Source organism: Suncus etruscus, chromosome 6, assembly GCF_024139225.1.
Source record: "Suncus etruscus isolate mSunEtr1 chromosome 6, mSunEtr1.pri.cur, whole genome shotgun sequence".
In the NCBI taxonomy this organism is placed as follows: Eukaryota; Metazoa; Chordata; class Mammalia; order Eulipotyphla; family Soricidae; genus Suncus; species Suncus etruscus.
The window spans coordinates 54279022-54301425 of NC_064853.1; the positions used below are offsets into that span (position 1 = coordinate 54279022).

Here is a 22404-nt window from a genome sequence, read left to right on the forward strand (position 1 = left end):
GTGGCGCTGGAGGTAAGGTGCCTGCCTTGCCTGCGCTAGCCTAGGACGGACCGAGGTTCGATCCCCCGGCGTCCCATATGGTCCCCCAAGAAGCCAGGAGCAACTTCTGAGCGCGTAGCCAGGAGTAACCCCTGAGCGTCACAGGGTGTGGCCCAAAAACCAAAAAAAAAAAAAAAAAAAAAAAAAAGAAATTCAGTGATGAGTTTATTCACCAACCAAGATTCTGATAGTTTTTCTTAAATGTTGTCTCATGTGTGTGTGTGTGTGTCTGTGTGTGTATGTGTATGTGTGTGTGTGTATGTGTATATGTATCCCACATCTAGCTATGCTAAGAACTACTCCCACCTCTGTTTTATGTACTGTACTATGGATGGAGCCAGGGTGAACCACGCACAAGACAACTGCCTTACTCAAAGTAAGGGCCTACTGTCTTCCTCTCTGATGTGCTTTAGGTGTTTCCACCAGCACTCAGAAAACACTTCTTTTTCCTCCCCAGATGGTCTGTCATGTGTCCTCTGCAGCCCAAGGCAAACATTAATGTCACCTTCTGGGAGTTCCATGGGGGGCATTTGCCTAAAGCACAGGAGCTGCTTCGAGTGGGAGGTTACTGGGAGAAAAATGGTGACCAGTGGGGGGTGAAGCAAGGAGGAGTGGGGCAGAGGCATATGTACCCTGAAGAGAGAGGTGCCATGGCTTTGAGGCTGTTGGGGTTGCGGATCATCTTGTCGAGTGTGTTGACAATCTGGCCAAATTTGGGCCGATGGTTGCGATCCTTCTGCCAGCAATCCAGCATGAGTTGGTGCAGGGCACTTGGGCAGTCCATGGGTGGTGGCAGCCTATAGTCCTGCTCTATGGCATTGATGACCTGGGGACAACACAGGAGCATGTTGTATAAGCATGTCTGTCCTCTGGCCTAGATCTTCTTCCCCCAGTACATTGCAGGCCATCTATGGCCACATATGGTTGGCTGTCACAGCAAGTGCTGCTACCTCCTTGTAGCTCTCAGGAATTGGTTCATCTGAATTCTCACCATCTGAGACCTCAGTCTGCCCTGGTAGCTGGGCCTCACCCCCTGTCAAGATGTTTCTTTTTATTTGGTGGTGATGGTGGAGGGTGGAGATGGCCAGGGGTTGGGGCCATATCCAACAGAGCTCAGCAGTGACCCTTTGTGGTGCTTAAAGGATCATAGGCAGTGCAAGGCTAAAACCAGGCTTGGTGGGATGCAGGTGTCATTACCCTATCTTCTTGCTCTGGCCTCAGCCATTTTTTTTAAAGTTCTTCCATGTTCTACAGGGTTGTATATCACAATTCCTCAGGTTGGTTTTTATGCACCCAATACTGAACTACAACTGTGTTTTTGGTCAACTTTCCACAGCCAACATCACTTCTTCAATCCACCTCTGGACTCGGCACAACCAGTAGAAGCACTGAGTCCTGAGCCTACCCTTGTACAAGACAGTCCTAGAGGGCCTGCTGGGATAGTCCTGCTCAGCTTCCCTGCCCTCCACACCTGTGGTGTCTAGGTGAGCTCTTGATAACCATGTTTTGGCCCCCAGCAGGTGGTAAACACCCGAGGGACACAATCTCTTTTGGGGTGGGTGTAAAGCCAGTGCATCTTAAATATGCACTTTTTTTCTTTTATAAACATGTATTGATTTGTGGACAAGGCTGGGGTCAGGGTCAGGGGTTAATTCCCTGGATCATATAGAGACTCATCAGATATTTGGTTCAGCCAATCAGGGGCTGGGAGCTGCCCTGGTTCAGGACTTGAGGTCTTGCTCCTGTTCCCAGGGGTATGGGCAAAAGTCCAGGAGCTCTAAACCTCTCCCCGCCAATTCTTGCTGGCTGGAGAGGCATTTCCTATCACCATGGAGACTTACGTCCTGGTTGGTCATGTCCCAGTAGGGTCGCTCCCCGTAGGACATCACCTCCCACATGACAATCCCATAGCTCCACACATCACTGGCTGAGGTGAACTTTCGGTACTGGATAGCTTCTGGTGCAGTCCAGCGGATGGGGATCTTCCCGCCCTGAGGAACAGAATGAGGATTTATAGGTGTGAAGTTGACCCATCTAGCCTCTGATCTTTGTCTCCTTGCCTGTGTCCTAGGGCACCTAATTTCTCCATCTCACTGTGTGGCTTTAATTAATTTTCATTTTGGGGGCCATAGCCTCTGGTGCTCAGGGATTACTCCTGGCTTTGTGTTTTGAGATTGCTCCTGGCAGGCATGGGGACCATATAGGGTGCTGAGGATCAAATCCAGGCTAGCTGTATGCAAGGCAAATATCCTACCCAATGCACTGTCGTTCAGCCCCTTACCGTGCTGCTTTAGACCTCTGAGCACCTGCACCTGATGCTCCTTTCTCTTGATGCAACACACCTTCCTCCTTTGTCCTTGAAAATCTCATGACCCTTCTCTCAGGCCCCAAGACCCAAAGAACGGGACCGGAGAGATAGCACGGAGGTAGGGCATTTGCTTTGCATCCAGAAGGACAGTGGTTTGAATCCTGGCATCCCATATGGTCCCCCAAGACAGGAGTGATTTCTGATCGAAGAACCAGGAGTAACCCCTGAGCACTGCCGGGTGTAACACCAAAAAAACAAAAACAAAAACAAAAACAAAACAAAACAAAACAAAACAAAAAAAGACCCAAAGAGCTGCCCTGGTCTTCTTCCTCCAGGGATAAGTCTCACCTCTCCCACAGACTTTCACATAAAGCAGTTGCCATCTTGTCTGTTTCTTACTTGCACTAAGCTCTTGAAGGGGAGGGCCTATACCTCATTCCTTTTCTGTTGAAAATTCTCAACTCTAGCTAATTGTTTTAGGAGAGAGGCCTGAGGCCTACCAGGGTCCAAATTTATTCCCACCTCTCAGCAGTACTGCCAATCCTCTCCCTGTGCCCTGCATTCTGGTAACACCCTTCCATGATATATGGCATCTTTTAAGCCCAGACAGGGCCCAGATACCACTGCCTTTCACAAGCCTTCCTCTGCCTCCCCAGGCTGGAGTCCCCACTTTGGGCCCATTACTTCACAGGGGCCTACAATCTGCCAGTCTGAGCTCCCCAAGGGCAGCCATAGCTTAAGTCTCTGTGCCTCCAGGTGCCAGCAGTGTTGGAATTAGAGAGAGATGGGTGATTGCCCAGACCCTGTCCTACTTCCCCTTACCAGGGCACTAGTATAGGTGGGGTCCGAGGTGTCATCCTCCAGAAAGCGGGACAGCCCAAAGTCCGATACTTTGCACACCAGGTTGCTGTTGACCAGGATATTGCGGGCAGCCAGGTCTCGATGCACGTAGTTCATGTCTGCCAGGTACTTCATGCCTGCTGCGATGCCCCTCAGCATGCCCACCAGCTGGATGACTGTGAACTGCCCATCATTTTGCTTGGGGAGGAGTGGGAGAAACAGAGTGAATGGAAAGCAGAATTCTAAGCTCAGCCATTCCCTTGATGAGTGATACGAGTAGGATTCTGCCCTGCAGTTATGGGCACCTTGTTGGAAGTAACCAGATGCTCAGAGACTTAAGAGGGGTCCACTGGAGGCCATGGAGTGGCGGAGAGAACAGAGGGAGATACAGAATGAATCTGCCCCCATTGGTTGTATAATCTTGGGCAAAAGACTTAAACTCTTAAGTTTCTGTTGCCTCATCCAAACAGTAATTAAGTGATACTCCCCTTACAGGGCTAATTTCAAAAGAAGGTACTGGGGGCCTGAAACACAGTGGTGTTTGCCTTGCAAGCAGCCAATCCAGGAGCTATTTCTGAGCAGACAGCCAGGAGTGACCCCTGAGCACTGCCGGGTGTGGCCCAAAAACAAAAAAAACAAAACAAAACAAAACAAAAAAAGAAGGTACTGGGGCCAGCGCAGTAGTGCTAGAGGTAAGGTGTCTGCCTTGCCAGCGCTAGCCTAGGACGGACCTCGGTTCAATCCCCCGGCATCCCATATGGTCCCCCAAGCCAGGAGCGACTTCTGAGCGCATAGCCAGGAGTAACCCCTGAGCGTCACCAGGTGTGGCCCAAAAACCAAAAAAAAAAAAAAAAAGAAGGTACATTACTGGAATGTGCCTGGTAGACACTGGGAACTTAATAAGTATTTGTTAATGGCATAAGTCCACTAACATGCTTCTGGTGCATAGAGGCAAAGCTCTTGCTTGTCTGTTTGGCTGGGACCTCCCAGAAGGCCTAGAAATATTTCTCTCATGGCATTGTGCTCTGAATGCCATCCTGATTTTGCAATAACCAATGCTGGAGAAGTATAAATCAGATAGAAATTCTGGTCTAGAGTAGGCCTGGAATCCTGATTTTTGCTTTGACCTTCAGAATGATCCTGGGAAAACTGTGGTTCTTTGACCCTCAGCTTTCTCTTGTGCATATTGGAAGGCTGGCTAAGATCATGCACCACAAGGGATTCCAGCTGATGAACTGTTTGTGCTCTCCTAGATGGAGAAGGATTCTGAGACTACTTCTGGGCTTAGTGGGAGAGGAGACTGGTATTGATTATCTGTGGCTGCTATGGGTAAAGAAAGAAAAAGTAGCAGCAAACAAGCCACCCCTGACCTGGATCTTCTGCCAAGACCTTTTCCAGCTTCCCAGTAGGGAGTATCTCCCTTTTCTATCCTGCCCCCTTCCCCTGGCATTTCTGACTTTCCCTACCCGCAGGAAGGAGTCTAAGGATCCATTTTCCATGAACTCAGTGATGATCATCACAGGAGTGCTCTTGGTGACCACACCCTCCAGGTGGATGACGTTGGGGTGGTCGAATTGGCCCATAATGGATGCCTCACTCAGAAAGTCCCTGCGCTGCTTCTCTGTATAGCCTGACTTGAGGGTCTTGATGGCCACAAAGATCTCTCTCTTCCCCGGCAGCTTCAGGTGGCCACTGCAAACCTCACCAAACTCCCCTGGAAGAGACACACCAAGAGAGACATGATGTTATTGGCCAGGTAGAAATGCCTGAAACGTTCAGGAGCATTTACTTGCCCTTCCACACAAAGATCCCACTTAGAGTCTTAGAAACACTTGAGAAGATAAGTAAGTGCTTGAAGGCTGTCTTAGGGTGTCTGGCTGAATATGAGGTAAGGATTTAGGGAAGCCTGGGAGATGGGAAGAGGAATCGAGGCTGGATAGCAGGGAGGACAAAGCACAATCTAGCTCAGTTTCTGCCCTGATATGCAAGCACCTTCCCAGACCAATGCCTCAGTTTCCTCATGTCAATGAGGTGATTTTACTAGATAACTGGTGAGTCATTTGGAGCCTTCAGGCCTTGAAGGGTCTGTGTTGACTCCTGCTCCACATCCTTCTCTCTGTCCCAGGGAAAACAAAAGTGTTTTCCCCACCCATGGTTGAGGTCACAGAATCTGGGAGACACCCCAGCCACCTACCTGCTCCAATCACTTGCTCAATTTTGACACAGGAGATGTCAATCTCCTTGGCAAACTCCCGTACTGCCTCGTTGGGGTCTTCGTAGGTGAAAGGGTCGATGTAGATCTTCATGCCTGGCGTAACTGGGGGATAAGACCAATCTCGGTCATATGCACAGACTTATAATGTGAACAAATGGAAAGGTAGGAGCCAGTCCCTCAAAAGAGAGAAAGATATTACCCTGCGGCTCCCTTAAGAGCTGGGCAGCACCCTGCAGATCAATTGATCACTCTGGGACAGTAAGAAGAGTGGCAAGTGAGCTGAGTAGAAGGGAGGAGGAATAGGGAGCTTAAGTAGGGACAACAATATAGACTTTAGCCCTCTGTTCCGACTAGAATTGATTAGCAATGGCTTTCTGAAATAGTGGAAGAGTCTCAGAATTAATTAGCAATGTCCATTGGGGTGAGTCACAAAAGGATAAGGGATAAAAGAAGAGGGAGGTTTTTTTACTTTGTTTTTTTTTTTTTTTTTTTTTTTGTTACAGTCTGCATATTCCTGGGTCTGCACTGAGGAATCACTCCTGGGGAGGCTGAAATGTTATAAGAGGATGGGGGGTGTTATTAAGGTGCTGGGAATCAAACCCGGGTCCTGTGAGGGAATCAAGTGCCTTTACTCACTGGAGTCTCTCTCCAGCATCATAGAGGTAAGTTTGCTACTCCAGTGGTAGGGAATCATGGGATGCAAAGTAAAGGAAGAGGAAATAAAGAGGGAAGAGAGAATTGAAAGCAAAATATAAAGCAGGCAACAGAACATGTTCTGACTTCTACTAAAAAGATATCCTTGTCTTTGAAGCCTAATTTGGGTCGCTTCTCTCCTAAGCTTCCCCATCGGCCCTAGAACCTGCAGTAGCTGTTTCAATCACTAGGAACTGAATCCTGCAGCTCCTGAGACCACTTCCTGGGTACCTCAATGGCCAAGACTTAAATCTTTCTGGATCTAAGTTCCCTGCTAATTGGCACAAGGCTGAACGTTAATTTATTTCCTGATCTGATTATGGATTTTAATTTTTTTTGATAGAGAAAGAGAAAGTATAGGTGAGAGAGAGAGAGAAAGAGAAAGAGAGAGAGAGAAAGAGAGAGAGTTCAAGGGTCTAGCTGCATGTTTCAGATGAAGGAAGCCTAAGTTCAACCCCCAGCACTGCTTATGTTCCTCTGAGCAATGCTAGAATCAACAACAAAACAAGTGCCCCCTCCCCCCAAAAAAAAAACAAAGAAAAGAAAATGAGAACGAGAGAAAGAGGTAATCTGGTTGTCAAAAATCCAATTTCAATTCCAGGTATGAGTCAGCAAGATGCTTTGAAGGGAGAAAGGACCTATACATTAGTATAGCTAATTCTTCCTCACAACTGGCCTTCTATTGTTCCACGTTCTTTCACATTCTATTGTTCCAGGATTATTAGAGGGAAAGCTAGTGCTGAGTTTTCAGGCTTGCTTGGTTGGCTGGTGGGGCCACAAACCCTGGTCAGTTGTGTGATCTTAGGTGGATTAGTTGACCACTTCCAGCTCCCATTTCAGACTTTCCAGGAGTGGAATGAGGCCAGAGGTCAGAATTGGAACTTTGAATACAGGGGCTGGCAATGGGCCGGCTGCCTGTTTGTAATAAAGTTTTACTAGATCACAGCCATGCATATTCAGTTGCCTTGTGGGTGCTTTCAGCTGCTACAGCTTCCACAGCCGAGTTGAGTACTTATAACAGACACCGTATGGCCTGCAAACCCTAAAGCATTTACTATCTGTCCCTTTATAGAAATGTTTGCTCACTGCTGCTTCAGCACATCAGATTTATTTTGGACTATGTGTGTGGGTGTCTGTCTAGCCCTTTTGGTCGGGGTTTCTTAATGTGGGTCTGTGAAATCACTTGGGAGTCCCGGGATGGGTTTTGGGGGAGGAATCTGTTAAGTTTCTGGAAAGGAATTCATTTATTAGTGCCTTTTGGCATGAGAAAAGTAATTCATGTTCCTTGTAAGAAGTCTAAAAAAAAAATTATGGGACTAAACATTGTTCACAGCAAACTTTCTCCAGATTTCAATACTTAGTATAGATTTTCCTATTTTAAAATTAGGGTAAGTAAATCACATTTAAGTCCATTTGTCTACTAAATCAAAACCTTTTTGTGGATCTCAGAAAACCCTGAGCCCCCTTAAGAGGTTGGGAGCCATTATCATATGGGAACCACTCATCATCTATGGCTTAAGGCACTTGCCTGGTAAGTGCAAGGTCATATGCTCAAATCCCCAGTAAAGCCACTGTACTGAGAGGCTAAGGACAGTTCTGTTTGAGTCCTGGAAGATGATTCAGTGCCTTACAAAGTGCCTAGAGCAAGTGTGAGGTCCTGAAGTTGATTCCTGTTGTTGTATATGCACCAAAGTAACTCTGAACGCCCTGGGTTCAGAATTTCTGGTGAGAGCAAAAAGAATTTCTATCCTGGACAGTGGGAGCCATAAAGAATTTCTATCCTGGACAGTGGGAGCCTGGGATTTGGAAAATATCTCATGATCAGAGATATGGGGGCACTGCATAGCATACAGCTTATACATAATAAACACTCTCTATAGAGCAAAGCAAAACCTAGAAGATAGATTAAAAAAAGGTAAGCTGGGGCCTGAAAGATAGCCTGGAGGTAAGGCATTTGCCTTTCATGCAGAAGGTCATTGGTTCGAATGCTGGCACCCCATATGGTCCCCCGAGCCTGCCAGGAGCGATTTCTGAGCATAAAGCCAGGAGTAATCCCTGAGCACTGCTGGGTGTGACCCAAAAAACCAAAACCAAAAAAAAAAAAAAAAAAAAAAAGTAAGCTACTAATGGGGCCGAAGAGATAGCATGGAGGTAAGGTGTTTGCCTTACATGCAGAAGGACGGTGGTTTGAATCCCTGCATCCCATATGGTCCCCCGAGCCTGCCAGGAGCGATTTCTGAGCGAAGAGCCAGGAGTAACCCCTGAGCACCGCCAGGTGTGACCCAACCCCCCCCCCCAAATGTTAGCTACTGATACTTATATACCCTATTTGTATGCCTTACTCTGTGCCAGACTCTAGATGATTATCTTCTCTCATCCTCTAATAAATGTTGGAATCATTCACACTTCATACATGAAGATAGTGCAGTTCAGAGAAGTGAAGTAATCTGCCCAACACCACACAACTAGCAAATGGCTCTACCAGGATTTGTACTAAGGTCTACTAGATGTGAGATAAAGACCAGCACTTTAAACTAAAAAACCAAAGATGCTGCCTCTTTTTTTGTTTTTGTTTTTTTATTTTTGGCCACACCTGGTGAAACTCAGGGGTTACTCCTAGCTATGCACTCAGAAATCACTTCTGACTTTGGGGACCATATAGGATGTTGTGGGATCGAACCACGGTCTGTCCTAGTCTAGAGCTGGCAAAGCAGATGCCTTACCGCTATGTGCCACCACCCCGGGCCCCATTCCTTACTTGCAGAAACTCAGTGGCTGACCTCTGGTTCTTTGCAACTGATTTTCAACTTTTTTCCAAACAGAACTGGGGGAAGTTCTTTCAGTCAGGCCAGCTGGGAAGGTAGGATAGGAATGGGTCTGCTCAGACAACTAAGGAGAAGCACAGCAGTAGCCTAAAGTCCACAAGTTCCTCTCCATGTGGGATATAGCATATCTGAATGTGAGAGTTGTAAATTTTTTTTTGTTTTGGTTTTTGGGTCATACCTGGCAGTGCTCAGGGGTTACTCCTGGCTCTACGCTCAGAAATCACTCCTGGCAGGCTCGGGGGACCATATGGGATGCCGGGATTTTGCAAGGCAAACATACTACCTCTATGCTATCTCTCTGGTCCCTGTAAATTTATTTTTATTTTTTTTTAATTTCTAAAAACTATTTAAGGTTTATTAGTTTGGAGTGATAGCACAGAGGTTGGGACATTTGCTTTACATGTGGCTGACCTAGGTTTGATACCCAGCATCCCATAGGTTCCCTGAGCACCACCAGGAGAGGCCTGTAGGTGTGGTAAATATTTTTTGTTAAGATTTATTATCATCAGGGCCCGGAGAGATAGCACAGCGGCGTTTGCCTTGCAAGCTGCCGATCCAGGACCAAAGGTGGTTGGTTCGAATCCCGGTGTCCCATATGGTTCCCCGTGCCTGCCAGGAGCTATTTCTGAGCAGACAGCCAGGAGTAATCCCTGAGCACTGCCAGGTGTGGCCCAAAAACAAAAAAAACAAAACAAAACAAAAAAAAGATTTATTATCATCAAATGTTAACTTATTTCATATACCTCTATACTCAGGATCATGTAAAGATTCTGGGTGAAAGCGGTGGTGAGTGGAAAGAGTTTAAGGAGCTCTGCTCCCATAAGTTGCCCTGGAGTACATATGTGAAGGTGGTACACTGTAGGTGTACTTGTAGTTATACTTGTAGGTGTACCTGTACTGTAGGTGAACTTAAACACGTGTGACTGTGGCTCCAAACTCATGATCTACCATGGATATACCTCCCTATCATTGTCTCATAATGAATAACATAATTTTCTCACAGTTTATTGTAGTACTGATTCCAGGCCCTATTTTAAGCACTAGGTATTGACCCAATGAATCATCCTAACCAGGTAACTACTCTTATTGGCTAAGCAATGGTCAGCACTGTATGGTTTCCTAGAAACATAGTAAGACCCAATATAATATTATCCCCATTTCTCAGATAAGAAAAAGGAGGCAAAAAATAAAAAAGAGAAAGTACCTGCTGAAGGGACAATTGACATGAGTAAGGAAGGGGCAAAGGTGGTAGGTGAAACTGTTAGGTTGTAGAGTCCATGTGATGGAAGACTCATGGCTCTAAGACCAGGACATTGGAGAGACATGGATCTGGAAGCAAACACTGACTCAGAAAATGATCCACACACACTGAAGGGGTGGTGAAATGGGTTCAGGAATTCCAACATGCAAGCTCCTTCCATACAGAGCTCAGTGGAGGAAAGCAGGAAACACAAAAGAGCATTTTCCTGACACCCAGATTTTTTTTTTTTGGGCCACACCCGTGATGTTCAGGGGTTACTCCTGGCTATGCGCTCAGAAGTGGCTCCTGGCTTGGGGGACCATATGGGACACCAGGGGATCGAACCGCGGTCCATCCAAGGCTAGCGCAGGCAAGGCAGGCACCTTACCTCTAGCGCCACCGCCCGGCCCCAACACCCAGATTTTTATTAGAAAGAATCCAGACCATACCATGAGGTGAATAATAGGGAGAGACTTGTTTAATCCATTAAGTCCATACTTGAAAATTATGAAGCTGCCAGCCTCTCCAGGTGCCTTTCCCACTGTCTCCTGGATTAAGAAGTGAGCTTCTGAGGCCAGAGCCTTCACCAGGTCAGCTCAAAGTGGGGTTCCAGCTAAACTGAAGTTGGCAGCCATCTCTAGAAAACATGGGGCTACTGTTGGTAAAATTCATGACTGCCAGGGCCACTGCTATTATCCCACACTCAAATGATAAACTCAGGATGAGAGGGACAAGAACTGATTTTTAATTCAATGTGTGTCAGTAATAATGGTTATGAATGGGCTGCCTCATTTTGTTTTTGTTTTTGTTTTTGGGCCACACCCGGCGTTGCTCAGGGGTTACTCCTGGCTGTCTGCTCAGAAATAGCTCCTGGCAGGCACGGGGGACCATATGGGACACAGGGATTCGAACTAACCACCTTTGGTTCTGGATCGGCTACTTGCAAGGCAAATGCTGCTGTGCTATGCTGTGCTATCTCTCCGGGCCCTGCCTCATATATATATATATATATATTTTTTTTTTTTTGTGGTTTTTGGATCACACCCAGCAGTGCTCAGGGGTTACTCCTGGCTCCATGCTCAGAAATTGCTCCTGGCAGGCACGAGTGACCATATGGGATGCCGGGACTCGAACCAATGACCTTCTGCATGAAAGGTAAATGCCTTACCTCTATGCTATCTCTCCGGCCCCCCCGCCTCATATTTTGAACCCAGGATCAGGCACTATTGATCCAACTGTGTGCCCTTGGACAAACTACTTAACCTCTCTGTGCCTGTGCCTTACTTTTATTCATTTACAAATGTACCTAATGGAGAGCCTTTTAGAGAGGGGCGGTCAGAGATATTGGAGAGATGACAAAATGTATATTTTCTGGTAATCAGGGGGGGACATATGGTACCTGAAATTGAACTCCAGGTCCTGTGCATCTTAGGTATGTGTGCCAACCTTTTGAACAACTTTAAAGGGAGTTTTTTTCCTTTTCCTTTTCCTTTTTTATTTTGGACTTTGAGTCATTCCCAGCAGCACTCAGGACCTACTTCTGTCTCTCTGCACTCAGGGATCACTTCTGAGAGGTATGGGGAACTATCTGGAATAATGAAGATCAAATCTGGGTTCATTGCATGCAAGGCAAATGCCCTACCACTGGTATTATCTCTGGCCTCAAAGGAAGTCTTGTTTGTTGTTTTTGGACCACATCTGGCAGCACTCAGGCATTACTTTTTGCTCTGTGCTTACCCTTGCTCCTGGCAGGTTTGGGGGACCATATGGGCTGCTGGGGATAGAACCCAGGTCTGTCCTGGGTTGGCCATGTGCAAGGCAAACTCCCTATTGCTGTGCTATTGCTATGGCCCCAAAGGGAGTGTTTTATAAAAAGCTTAAAAATATAGCAGAAAATAGAAGCCACTAAATAATTTTGTTATCTTATAAAGAAGAATTGGCTATTGTTAATTTTATGATGACAAAGCACCTTAATTAGCATTTATTCTCTTAATTTTCAGAAATAAAATTAAAAGGGGACTTTCCATAGATAGACCAAGCACATTATACTCGGAAGAGGAGGGAGGGGACTCAGCTGTGGTGGCTCTAGAGGCCTTGAGTTGGGAACAGGATGTTGGCAGAGCCAGTGCTTCAGTCTCTGCTTCTCCACATCCTCTGTCTTAGCCCCACTGGGTGATTGGTGGCAATGCTTTGGAAAAAAAAAAAAGTTCTGCTCAGTTCAGGGAGTAGGAGCTGGAGCTTTAGAGAACATGGATCTATGGGAAAAAATAAAAGAAACCCTGGACTCTATTTTTAAAAAAAATCCCTGCTGTCACTTGTTTTCTGGTCACCATCTCATGCTCTAAAGAATGACACTTCCAAATGGATCCAAGTGCCCTGGTTCAGCAGGGTGTTGACAGCACAGCGGATAAGAGTGTGTGCTCTGGAGCCAGACATCATGGGTTTGCACCCCAACTCCTGTTGTGAGCAGTGGTGCCTTAGTTTCCTTCAAGTCCAAGTGGGAAGTAATAATAAAATGAACACATACATGAGAAGTGTTCAAACAATTCTTGGTACTTCAACACACCAGTATACTCAGCTTCATGTTGATCATGATTTCATTACCCAGACCTATCAAGGTTTGATGACCTGATATTTTTAATGTGCAGGTGACTTTTTCCCTAGCGTAGTTAAATCCATCCACCTTTTCCTTAGACTCCTTACATTGCTTTCATGCTAATAAAATCCCTTTACACTCACTTATCAATTAAAAGTTACCTAAATTACATTCTGGAAAATTTAATGGTTTTATTATTTTTACATTCATATATAATATGATTTTTAAGCTCAGGAACTTTTTTTTTTTTGGTTTTTGGGCCATACCTGGAGATGTTCAAGTCTTACTCCTGCATCTATGTGTACTCAGGGATCATTTCTGGTGGGCTCAGGGAACTAAAGGGGGTGCTGGGCCATCTGAGGAGCCCTAGGGTATTCCACATGAATATCAGATTATGTGATTTTATTTGGGTTTTGTCACACCAGGATGGAACCTAGGATTTCACACACACAAAATGCTTTACCATGTATCCAGCCTGCCCCCCTAGATGCAGACCCATTTGTAGTTCCTGTGTGTGAGTGACCAAAGGTGAGGACTAAGCTTCTCTCCTAGGCTGACTGTCAGCTGTCAGGGGCAAATGACAAGCTTCTACCATCTGCCTTTTTCTCTGCAGGGGAATCCCAGGAGAGGGAATCTGCCATGGGTCTGTGTGAAATATGTGCCCCTAACCCTGGCATGAAGTAGAATGAGAATATATGGGAAACAGAGGCACTGGGAAGGGGAGTGGCCATGAGCAGAGGAAACACAGGCTTGTGTTTCCCCATCACCTCCCTGGTCAGGATCTGGGTCCCTAGCAGCTCATCAATGTTTGTCTGAATTCTGCTAAGAGTCAAAGTCTCTGGCTGCCCTACCATGTGGTAGAAATGAGAAAAGAGCCAGCACAATATGGCTAGAGAAGGGGGGACCCACATCCTGGGTAGGTGGGGATTCAGGTGAGGCCTGAGGTATATTCAGAGTATTTAGGGTACCAAGAAGAGAGGGGAATGCTGCAGGCAGGGGGGATGGAATGTGAGTTGGGTTCACTCATGGGCCACTTGACTTCCAGTCTGGATGCCACAAGCAGGAAGCAGAGAAGGGAGACATCGAGCGAGAGTGCAGGGAGGGGCTGGGCGGTGGTTACATACTGTGTCCACTGGTATAGTGCTGCAGCTTGTCCGTGTACTCCGAATCAGCACGTTCAAACCCACGTCTTCTGGAACAAAAGCAATGGGCTGGAGCCACCTGGAGGTATCCAGGGAACAGGGAGCCACAGCAGGTGACAGGAAGAGGGCAGGCAAGCCCTCACCCACACCTGTGCCAGCAGATTCCCTGTGAGGCCTGCAGCTCCACCCGTTCCTTTCCACCTCTCCCACTTCATGTCCATGTCACTCCATCATCCTAATCCTTTTCTTACTGTTTTTGGACTCAGATCTGTTGAGAGATTACTCCTGGCTCTGTGCTCAGGGGTCACTCTTGGCAGTGCTTGGAGGATCGTATATCCAGGGCCAGGAATTGAATCTAGGTTGGTCACATGCAAGACAAGAGCCTTCCCTGCTTTACTCTCTTTCTGTCCCTCCCCTCACCCCCCCCCCCCAGTCCTTTACTAAGAAAAAAGTCATCTTTGAGCCTTGACATCCCTAACCCCAGAAACCTCAGGGGTTTCTGCGGATCTGGCTTATAACCTTCAGGGGTTTCTGTCCATCTGGCCTATAATCCAAGTCTGCTGTAAGGAGTGGGCTCTTTAAGAAAGACTCTCTTTGCATTGGTCAAGCAGCAGTCAGAGATCTGGCCCACCTCTGCCCTTGCCAGAACAGTCCACTACCCGGATGTCCCTCCCACTGCCTTTTCCCCATCTTCCCAGTCACCTGAGCCAGCAAGCTTGCCAGGACACCTCAGCCTGGCATTAGGGACTCTGCTTAGGTCCTGGTCATGAAGGGGCCTCAAGTAGTTTAGAAAGTAGGTCAAGCTGGACTCCCACCACTCTTTTCTTAGCTCCCAATATCAAGAATCCTTCCTTCCCAGCAAACACTCTGGGACTAACCCCAATGCTGTAGTGTCAGTGTCTCTGTGGGCTACCCCTCAAATAATGGGCCTGTCCAGAAAAGGGCCTACCTCCAAGGCATGCTTGGGCAGTGGGAGGCCCCTGAGGTCACCTGGGCCTTGTCAAGTTTTCCTGGTTTGGGCCAGAGAGGGGAAGGCCTCCCCCATGGATAAATACTGTTTTGGAATGACTGAATTGACAGGACCCCTTTCCTCCTGATGAACAGCCAGGCCCAAATTGGGCCAGGGGACCCTTACACACCTATTACACACAATGGCGATGACGACCACAGCAACAAGGAAGACCAGGCCAGCCACCGAGGAGCCGATGATGAGAGGCAACTTCTCCTGGATGCTTGTCTGGTACTCAGCTAGGAGGAAAGCACAATGCAGACTTCTCAGTTTGGTGTGGGGTCCTAACTCCTCCTGCCCTGCCCTAGGGTCTCCCCAGCTCCTTAGGCTCTGTTCTGGCTTCACAGAGGACAACACATGTGTCCTGGTGGAGAATGGCTGTGAATCACTCACAAATGAACAGCCCAACCCTCCACTCCTCATCTTGACACTGGTTCTTGTCCTAATACCTCTATGGCAGTGTCAGTGCAGAAACCCACAGGTTCACATTTGCTGCTAGGTCACTAAAGGTGCAGGTTCTGAGGCCAGTCTCCTGGGCTTCAATCCCAGTGATGTCACTTACCATCTGTGTGATCTCTGGGTGAGAGACACTTACCTCTCTGAGGCTCAGTTTCTTCATCTGTAAAACGGAGAGAATAATAGTTTCCATCTCACCGTCTTGTTGTGTAGCACACTTAGAACATCTTGTGGCACACAGTACACACTCAACAAGCAAGAACTATTGTTGTTGAGTGTGTTAGGTATTAGTCATCATGCTAAGTATGTTATGTGTCATCTTTCATTCTCAGAAAACAGTCTTCTGATTTCTCCATTTTACAGATGAGGAAACTGAGACTTAGTGAGGTTGTGACTTGCTCGATTTCACACAGTTAAAAAGGAACCCAAAGCAGCATTTGAACCAGATTTGCTTGACCCCTGGCCATGGGCTTAAATGAGATATGTATATATACACTTGCATCAGCCTGGTCTTTTTAAACAACACCACTGTTGTTTTAGATGTTTTATCAGTTTTTGTTTTTTTTTTAAAGTTTTTGGGTCATGTGTAGGGGTTACTCCTGGCTAGGCTATCAGGAATTACTCCTAATTGGGTTAGAGGACCATATGGGATGCTAGGGACTTAATCTGGATTGGCTGTGTGCAAGGCAAGTGCCTTACCTGCTATAAGGCACTTACCTTATTATATATATATATATATATATATATATATATATATATATATATAATTTTTTTACCTGCTATATATTTAAAAAATTGTTTTAAACTTATTTATTCATTGATTAATTGATAATTGATTGGTTTTTGGTTCACACCAAGCAGCGCTCAGGGGTTATTCCTGACTCTGCACTCAGAAATTGCCCCTGGCATGCTGGGGCCCATATGGGATGTTAGGAATCAAACCAGGTCCCTCTCAGGTTGGCCGCATGCAAGGCAAGTGCCCTATCACTGCACTATCTCTCTGGCCCCCTTATCTGCACTATTATTTCTCTACCCAAAATGTTATTAGTTATAATTGCCTCCATGTCCAGACAGGAACATGTGTGAAGTTCTGGTCTAGGTCAGCTCTGGGTTCTTAGTACCTACATAGGACCTGGTCACCAGGGCCTCAGTACACATTTACCAATGTATAAAGGAAGGATCTTGGGACAGTTCCCTAGAACAGTGACATATATCCACTATGGAAAAGGACTTAAAAAGTGAAAAATGCTGGCCACCTTTCATTAGTAAGGGTATATATATATATATATATATATATATATATATATATATATATATATATATATATATATATGTGTGTGTGTGTGTGTGTGTGTGTGTGTATGTGTGTGTGTGTGTGTGTGTGTGTGTGTGTGTAAATACATATATAAATTTTTTTTTGAGGGGGGCTACATCTGACAGTGCTCAGGGGTTACTCCTGGCTCTGTGGTCAGGTCATTCCTGGCAGTACTTTGGGGGCCACATGGGATATGAGGATCAAACCCAGGTTGTCTGTGTGCAAGGCAAACGCCTTACTCTCTGTGCTCTCTCTCTGGCCCCAGAAGTGTATCTTTTTATAGGGAAGAGGTGGTGGTACCATAAGGAAGCAGATAAAATAGGAATCCAGAGTCTCAGAAATCTCTGATGTTCAAGTAGGCCAAGACCCAGTGTTTAAAGTAGATGCTAAGAAAAGATTCTGGAGTCTTGTCATAAGCAAAGCTGCCTGAAACTCAGCTGGGGGTGGTAGTGGCAGTGGTTTATGTATGTATGAAAGGACCTCCAGACTCACAGCAATGAAAATGATGACCTTAACTCCCTGCTGGTGAGCTCTGTGTGTGAGGGATCACTTGCCTCTCCTCTACATTTATTCCCCATCCCTAAATTTGTGTGATGATGATAACAACAAGATAGTTGAAATCATTCCCATCTACAAGTGAAAAAATAGAGGCCCAAAGAAGTGAGGTAAGTTGCCTAGAAACACATAGTTTGGGCTGCTCAGCACTGTGGTTTCTGTTGGTCAAGCATCAGTGACCACTCTTTCACTGCACTGCTCCTCAAAAATTAGTAGAGCAGGAAGGGACAGTGGGCCAGACACCAGGTGGTCCCAGTCTGGCAGATACACAGCCCATGGGCTGCAACCTGGTCTTTTGTCAAACCAGCCATTACTAACCCATTAGACTTCTCCATGACAAACTCAGATGTGGCTTCAGAATTATTTTCAACGCAACCCACAAGTCATTGGAATAATATTTGCTCTGGGGCCAGAGGGATAGTACAATGGGTAGGGTGTTTGCCTTGTATGTGACTCATCCAGGTTTGATCCCTTGTACTCCATATGATCCTTGAAGCTGCCAGGAAAGATCCCTGATGCAGAGCCATGAGTAAGCCCTGAGCACTGCTGGGTGGGACACCCCCCCTTCCCTTCAAATATACATATGTTTACTCTTTAGATTAAATACAATGCTTTTGGGGAGAAGGGCCAATGATTAGATCTAGGATCTCATACATTCAGGCAAGTGTCTTTTCATGGAGCCATTTTCTCTGCCTTAAATATGAAACCTTTACTGAGAAAAATTTAGATCAAGGAATGGATATTCTCAGGGTGTCCACACAAATTAAGGCTGAGCTCCTGAGAGTCCTAGAAAAGGAGGTGGCCTGGTTGATACAATGGGAGTGGAGGGATCCACATCCTTTCTAGGCCATGGAAACAGGAAGCAGTGCCTCTAAAGAGAAACATGCAGTGTGCACAGCAGTTTTGAGCCAGAAGGGAGGAATGGAGGATGGGAGACAGCTAAAGAGGGCCCTTCTCAAGTCTGCACAAAGGCACTTGCTGGGAAGGAGACTCACAAATCTTTGTTGAAACGTTCACTCCTCCTGCTTGCCAGACACCACTCACCTTCAGTCATGGTCTGGAAGTACATCTTGCCACTGTAGCGCCCGTAGCCTGCCACGGTGCGAGCCCGCACCTGGAAGACATAGATGGCGCCGGCTTTGAGGCCCTGCACAGTGACCGTGTTGGTGGGGCTTTTTATGGCTGTGGCGTTGTACTCACTGAGCTCCTGCCGAGGAACAGAGAAGAGAGTTAGTGAGGGCTTTGGTTCAAGGGCCACTCCTGCCACATGGGGTGGCTTTGGCCCATACTTGTGGTCTCCAGTCCTTCATTCTGTCCCTAGAATATGATCACACATGCTTTTTCTTTTCTTTTTTTTTGGGGGGGGGGTTGTTTGGGTCACACCCGGCAGCACTCCAGTTACTCCTGGCTCTGCGCTCAGAAATCGCTCCTGGCAGGCTCGAGGGACCATGTGGAATGCTAGGATTTGAACCTCCGTTGGTCCTGGGTCGGCTACTTGCAAGGCAAATGCCTACCACTGATCACACGTGCTTTTTGGCAAGTGATCCTGCAGCCCTTTCCGCAAAAGCAGCAAGAGGACATTTCTTTGCCTATTAGGTACTCAATGAGTCCACATGACTTCGTTTAGCCATTAGATTATTCCAAAGCACACAATACAGCTTTACATGGGTTTGATGCTGAAATGTAGCCTCTTTTGCTTCTGCCATGGGAAAGGGGCAGGGGCAGGGTAACAGCTGGTTCTAGAAGGAGAAAAATGTTGAGAAGACCTTGAGCTAACTTCTAGGCTGAAGCAGAGATAGATCCGAGAGTAAGATAAATGGGAAATTATTTATTTCACAGCATTATCTCAAGAATAGCTGACAAGTACACAGAACTAGAAGTGGCCACTGTGTGCAGACAACCTAATTGAGTTCTTGGGAGAGAGCAGAGAGGCCTACAGGCATCACTTCTCTGCTGTATGCCCTAACAGGTTAATGGTCACTCAACCTCAGCTGAACACCTGAGTGAGGGAGAATCAAGATCCCTAAGAGGGAAATGATTCTCAATGTCCCTGTATCATTTGGGGGGTGCTTTGGGACTCAAATGATGGTTCCTATATAGAGTCTCCTTTATTATTTTAATTTTAATTTTTTGTTTTTTTTGGGCCACACCCTGAAACACTCAGAGGTTATTCCTGGCTCTGTGCTCAGAAATTGCTCCTGGCAGACTCAGGGGACCATATGGGATGCTGGGGGTCGAACCTGGGTCCGTCTGGGTTGGCTACATTCAGGTCAAATGCTCTAAGACTGTGCAATCTCTTTGGCCCCATAGAGTCCCCTTTAATGTACATGATTTTGGGGATCCAGGACCAAATGCTCTCTTTTTTTTTTTTTGGTCACACTCAGCAGCACTTAGGGGTTACTCCTGGCTCTATGCTAAGAAACCGCTCCTGGCAGGCTCAGGGGGGACCTTATGGGATGTTGAAATTTGAACCACTGATCTTCTGCATGCAAGAGAAATGCTTTACCTCCATGCTGTCTCTCTGTCCCCAAATGCTCTCTCCTTTAAGAGATGACAAAAAGGTGACAGAAAGACAGTATAGTGGATAGAGACTTGCTCTGCATGCAGCCAACCTGGATTCAGTCCTAGGCTCCCTATATGATCTAAGTACTACCAGGAGTGATTTCTGAGCACGGAGCCAGGAGTAAGCTCTATGCACTATCAGGTGTATATCCAAAACAAATAAAAACAAAAACAGAGATGGAGGCCATCAACTCTGATCTCCCTAGCAGTTCTCCGGCACTGGATGAGTTCAGAGATGCAGTTCGGTGGGTACCGACATGTGCCTGCTTAGATGATGCTTGTTCAGGCATCTGTCAGGTATCCAGCAAATGCTCCCCCAATATTATTTTGTCTTGGAGATACTTCAAATCTAAAGCACCTGCCCTGTCTTCAGGCAGCTCAGCTCAGAGACCCAGACAGTGATGTCAGGAAGCCCATTGAGAAACTGATGAAAAACTGTGGACCCTTAAGTAGAAAAATATACTGCTGATCACTCAGAAATTCCATGTGACTATGAGCACAGGTAGCACAGCAGAAACATTAAGATCACAGACAGGGTTTGGAGAGAGAATAGAGGGCTTAAGGTAAGCCTTGCACATGGCTGACTCTATACTGCAGGGCCTGAAAGGCACCACATTGAACCACCAGCTTCTCCAGGAACATCACTTAGGAGAGCGCCAACAACAACAAAAAAGACACCTTGACTCCTGACTCTACTGATGTTTGACCTTAAACTTTTCTCTGCCTCTTTTCCTTTGCCTGTTGATCAAGGATGTGAAGGCAGTGAAGAGAAGAGAACTAAATGAACTTAGGATAGGACATTACACTGGGGGTAAGTCAGGACAGATCTCTGGAGAGAGGAGAGAACTGAAATGGAATCCTTTCTGGTTTGTGAGCTTTGGGGCCACACTTGGTATTGTTCAGGGGTTACCCCAAGCTCAGTGCTTGAAGGCTGTCAGTGGTGTGGTGCTAAGGAGACCCTATAGTGCTGAACTTCTGTTCTGATCCTTTTTCTCCCACTTACAAAACATGTTTTGAGCTCATGGAGTTCCCTCCTGCCCCCCAGTTTTTCCCAGAGTGAAATTAAAAAACAAATTAAATATCCCCAGGTAAAGAGGGGGAGGCAAGGGGGCCGGGCGGTGGCGCTGGAGGTAAGGTGCCTGCCTTGCCTGCTCGAGCCTAGGACGGACCGCGGTTCGATCCCCCGGCTCCCATATGGTCCCCCAAGAAGCCAGGAGCAACTTCTGAGCGCATAGCCAGGAGTAACCCCTGAGCGTCACAGGGTGTGGCCCAAAAACCAAAAAAAAAAAAAAAAAAAAAAAAAAAAAAGAGGGGGAGGCAATTCATGGAAGAAGCAAGTACAAAGGCGAGCGGGTGGGTGAGAGCCTGGAATGGGGCCTGAGAGGGGGCTGGCTTGTGCCTCACCCCTCCCTACATGGTACTCCACAGATCTCTTCCTACATGGGACTCCACAGATCTCTCCCTACAAGGACTCCACAGATAAGGTGTCTTTGAGCCAGAGCATCGAACTCTTCTAGTCTCTTAATGGACAGGATTCTCCCTCCTTTGAGCCCTGGAGCTGCTGCTGTGTGTACAAGAGGAGGGGATTTTCTGCTGAATCTTCTTACCCTGGGACCAGGGGTCCATCTTGACCTAGGACTTCAGGCTCATGAGGAAAGGGCCTGATTTGTTCCCCTGTTGTCCACAGTGTGAAATGCTTCTTATTGCCTGGCATGCTGGACCCTTGATAACCTGCCTTTTACGAGTCTCTCCTGCCATAACCAATTACTTCCCCTTTATCTGGTATGGCAACCAGATGTGGCAAATAAAAATTATACAGATATTTCAGTTCCATCTGAATGTCGGGAAAAAAATAATTTTTTTTAACATAAGAATGTTCTATGTGGCATTCAAGGCATAGCTATAATAAAGAATTATTTTGGGGGCTGGAAGACAGTAGAGCATTTAGGGAATGTGCCCAGCTCGCACCCTATCCAGATTTGACCTCTGGTGCCACCCACACAGTCCCCCAAAGCAATGCAGTCTCAAAGTCCCCTGAGCCCTGCTGGGGTTGCTTAAGTGATCCCCAGAACTGCAGGCTTCAGCAACACCATATCCTTAGGTTCTTGCTTTCAGCCATCAACTGGGTTGGGCCCCAGAACCTCATGTACATTGTTTGAAGGTATCCCCCAATTATTCTTTAAAATTCAAATGTTGGGTCTGGGGAGATAGCTTAAAGGGGCTTATGCCTTATGCTCTCAAGACCCTAAGCACTACACCCCATCCCAAATCACTTAATATAGATGCCATCCCAAACCACTTAATATAGATGCAGAGGCCCCTGAGCACCATCTCAGCCTAGTAGGGATGTTTGGATTGTCCCTCTGTGCTGTGTATTGCCAGGAGTGGTTCCCAGGTCCTGGAGTCCCTCCAATTCAAATATAGAACCTGAAGCTCTGTATTTTACTTGCAGCCCTATCTTCCCTGGATCCTCAGAGCTTTTTCAGGGGCTGCTGTCCTTTTCTGAAATGCCCTTTCTCCATTTGCCTATAAGTTACCTGGTCATCAGTGTTAAAGCCCCAGAACAAAGGCAGTTTCTGCTGGGGACACCTCCTGCTGCAGAAGGTACA

General features: G+C 46.6%; 1 protein-coding gene across 1 annotated transcript in view; it reads right to left on the reverse strand.

The window, feature by feature from the left end:
• The window catches only part of EPHB2 (EPH receptor B2), a 211737-nt gene that overhangs the window by 2784 nt on the left and 186549 nt on the right, over positions 1–22404 (reverse strand). Inside the window, exons 7-14 of the mRNA XM_049774666.1 lie at positions 18278–18440; positions 15038–15146; positions 13881–13945; positions 5382–5504; positions 4654–4901; positions 3170–3385; positions 1881–2030; positions 672–865 (exon numbers count right to left, since the gene is read on the reverse strand). Coding sequence (XP_049630623.1) covers positions 672–865; positions 1881–2030; positions 3170–3385; positions 4654–4901; positions 5382–5504; positions 13881–13945; positions 15038–15146; positions 18278–18440 — 1268 coding nt within the window. The remainder of the gene's footprint in view (positions 1–671; positions 866–1880; positions 2031–3169; positions 3386–4653; positions 4902–5381; positions 5505–13880; positions 13946–15037; positions 15147–18277; positions 18441–22404) is intronic.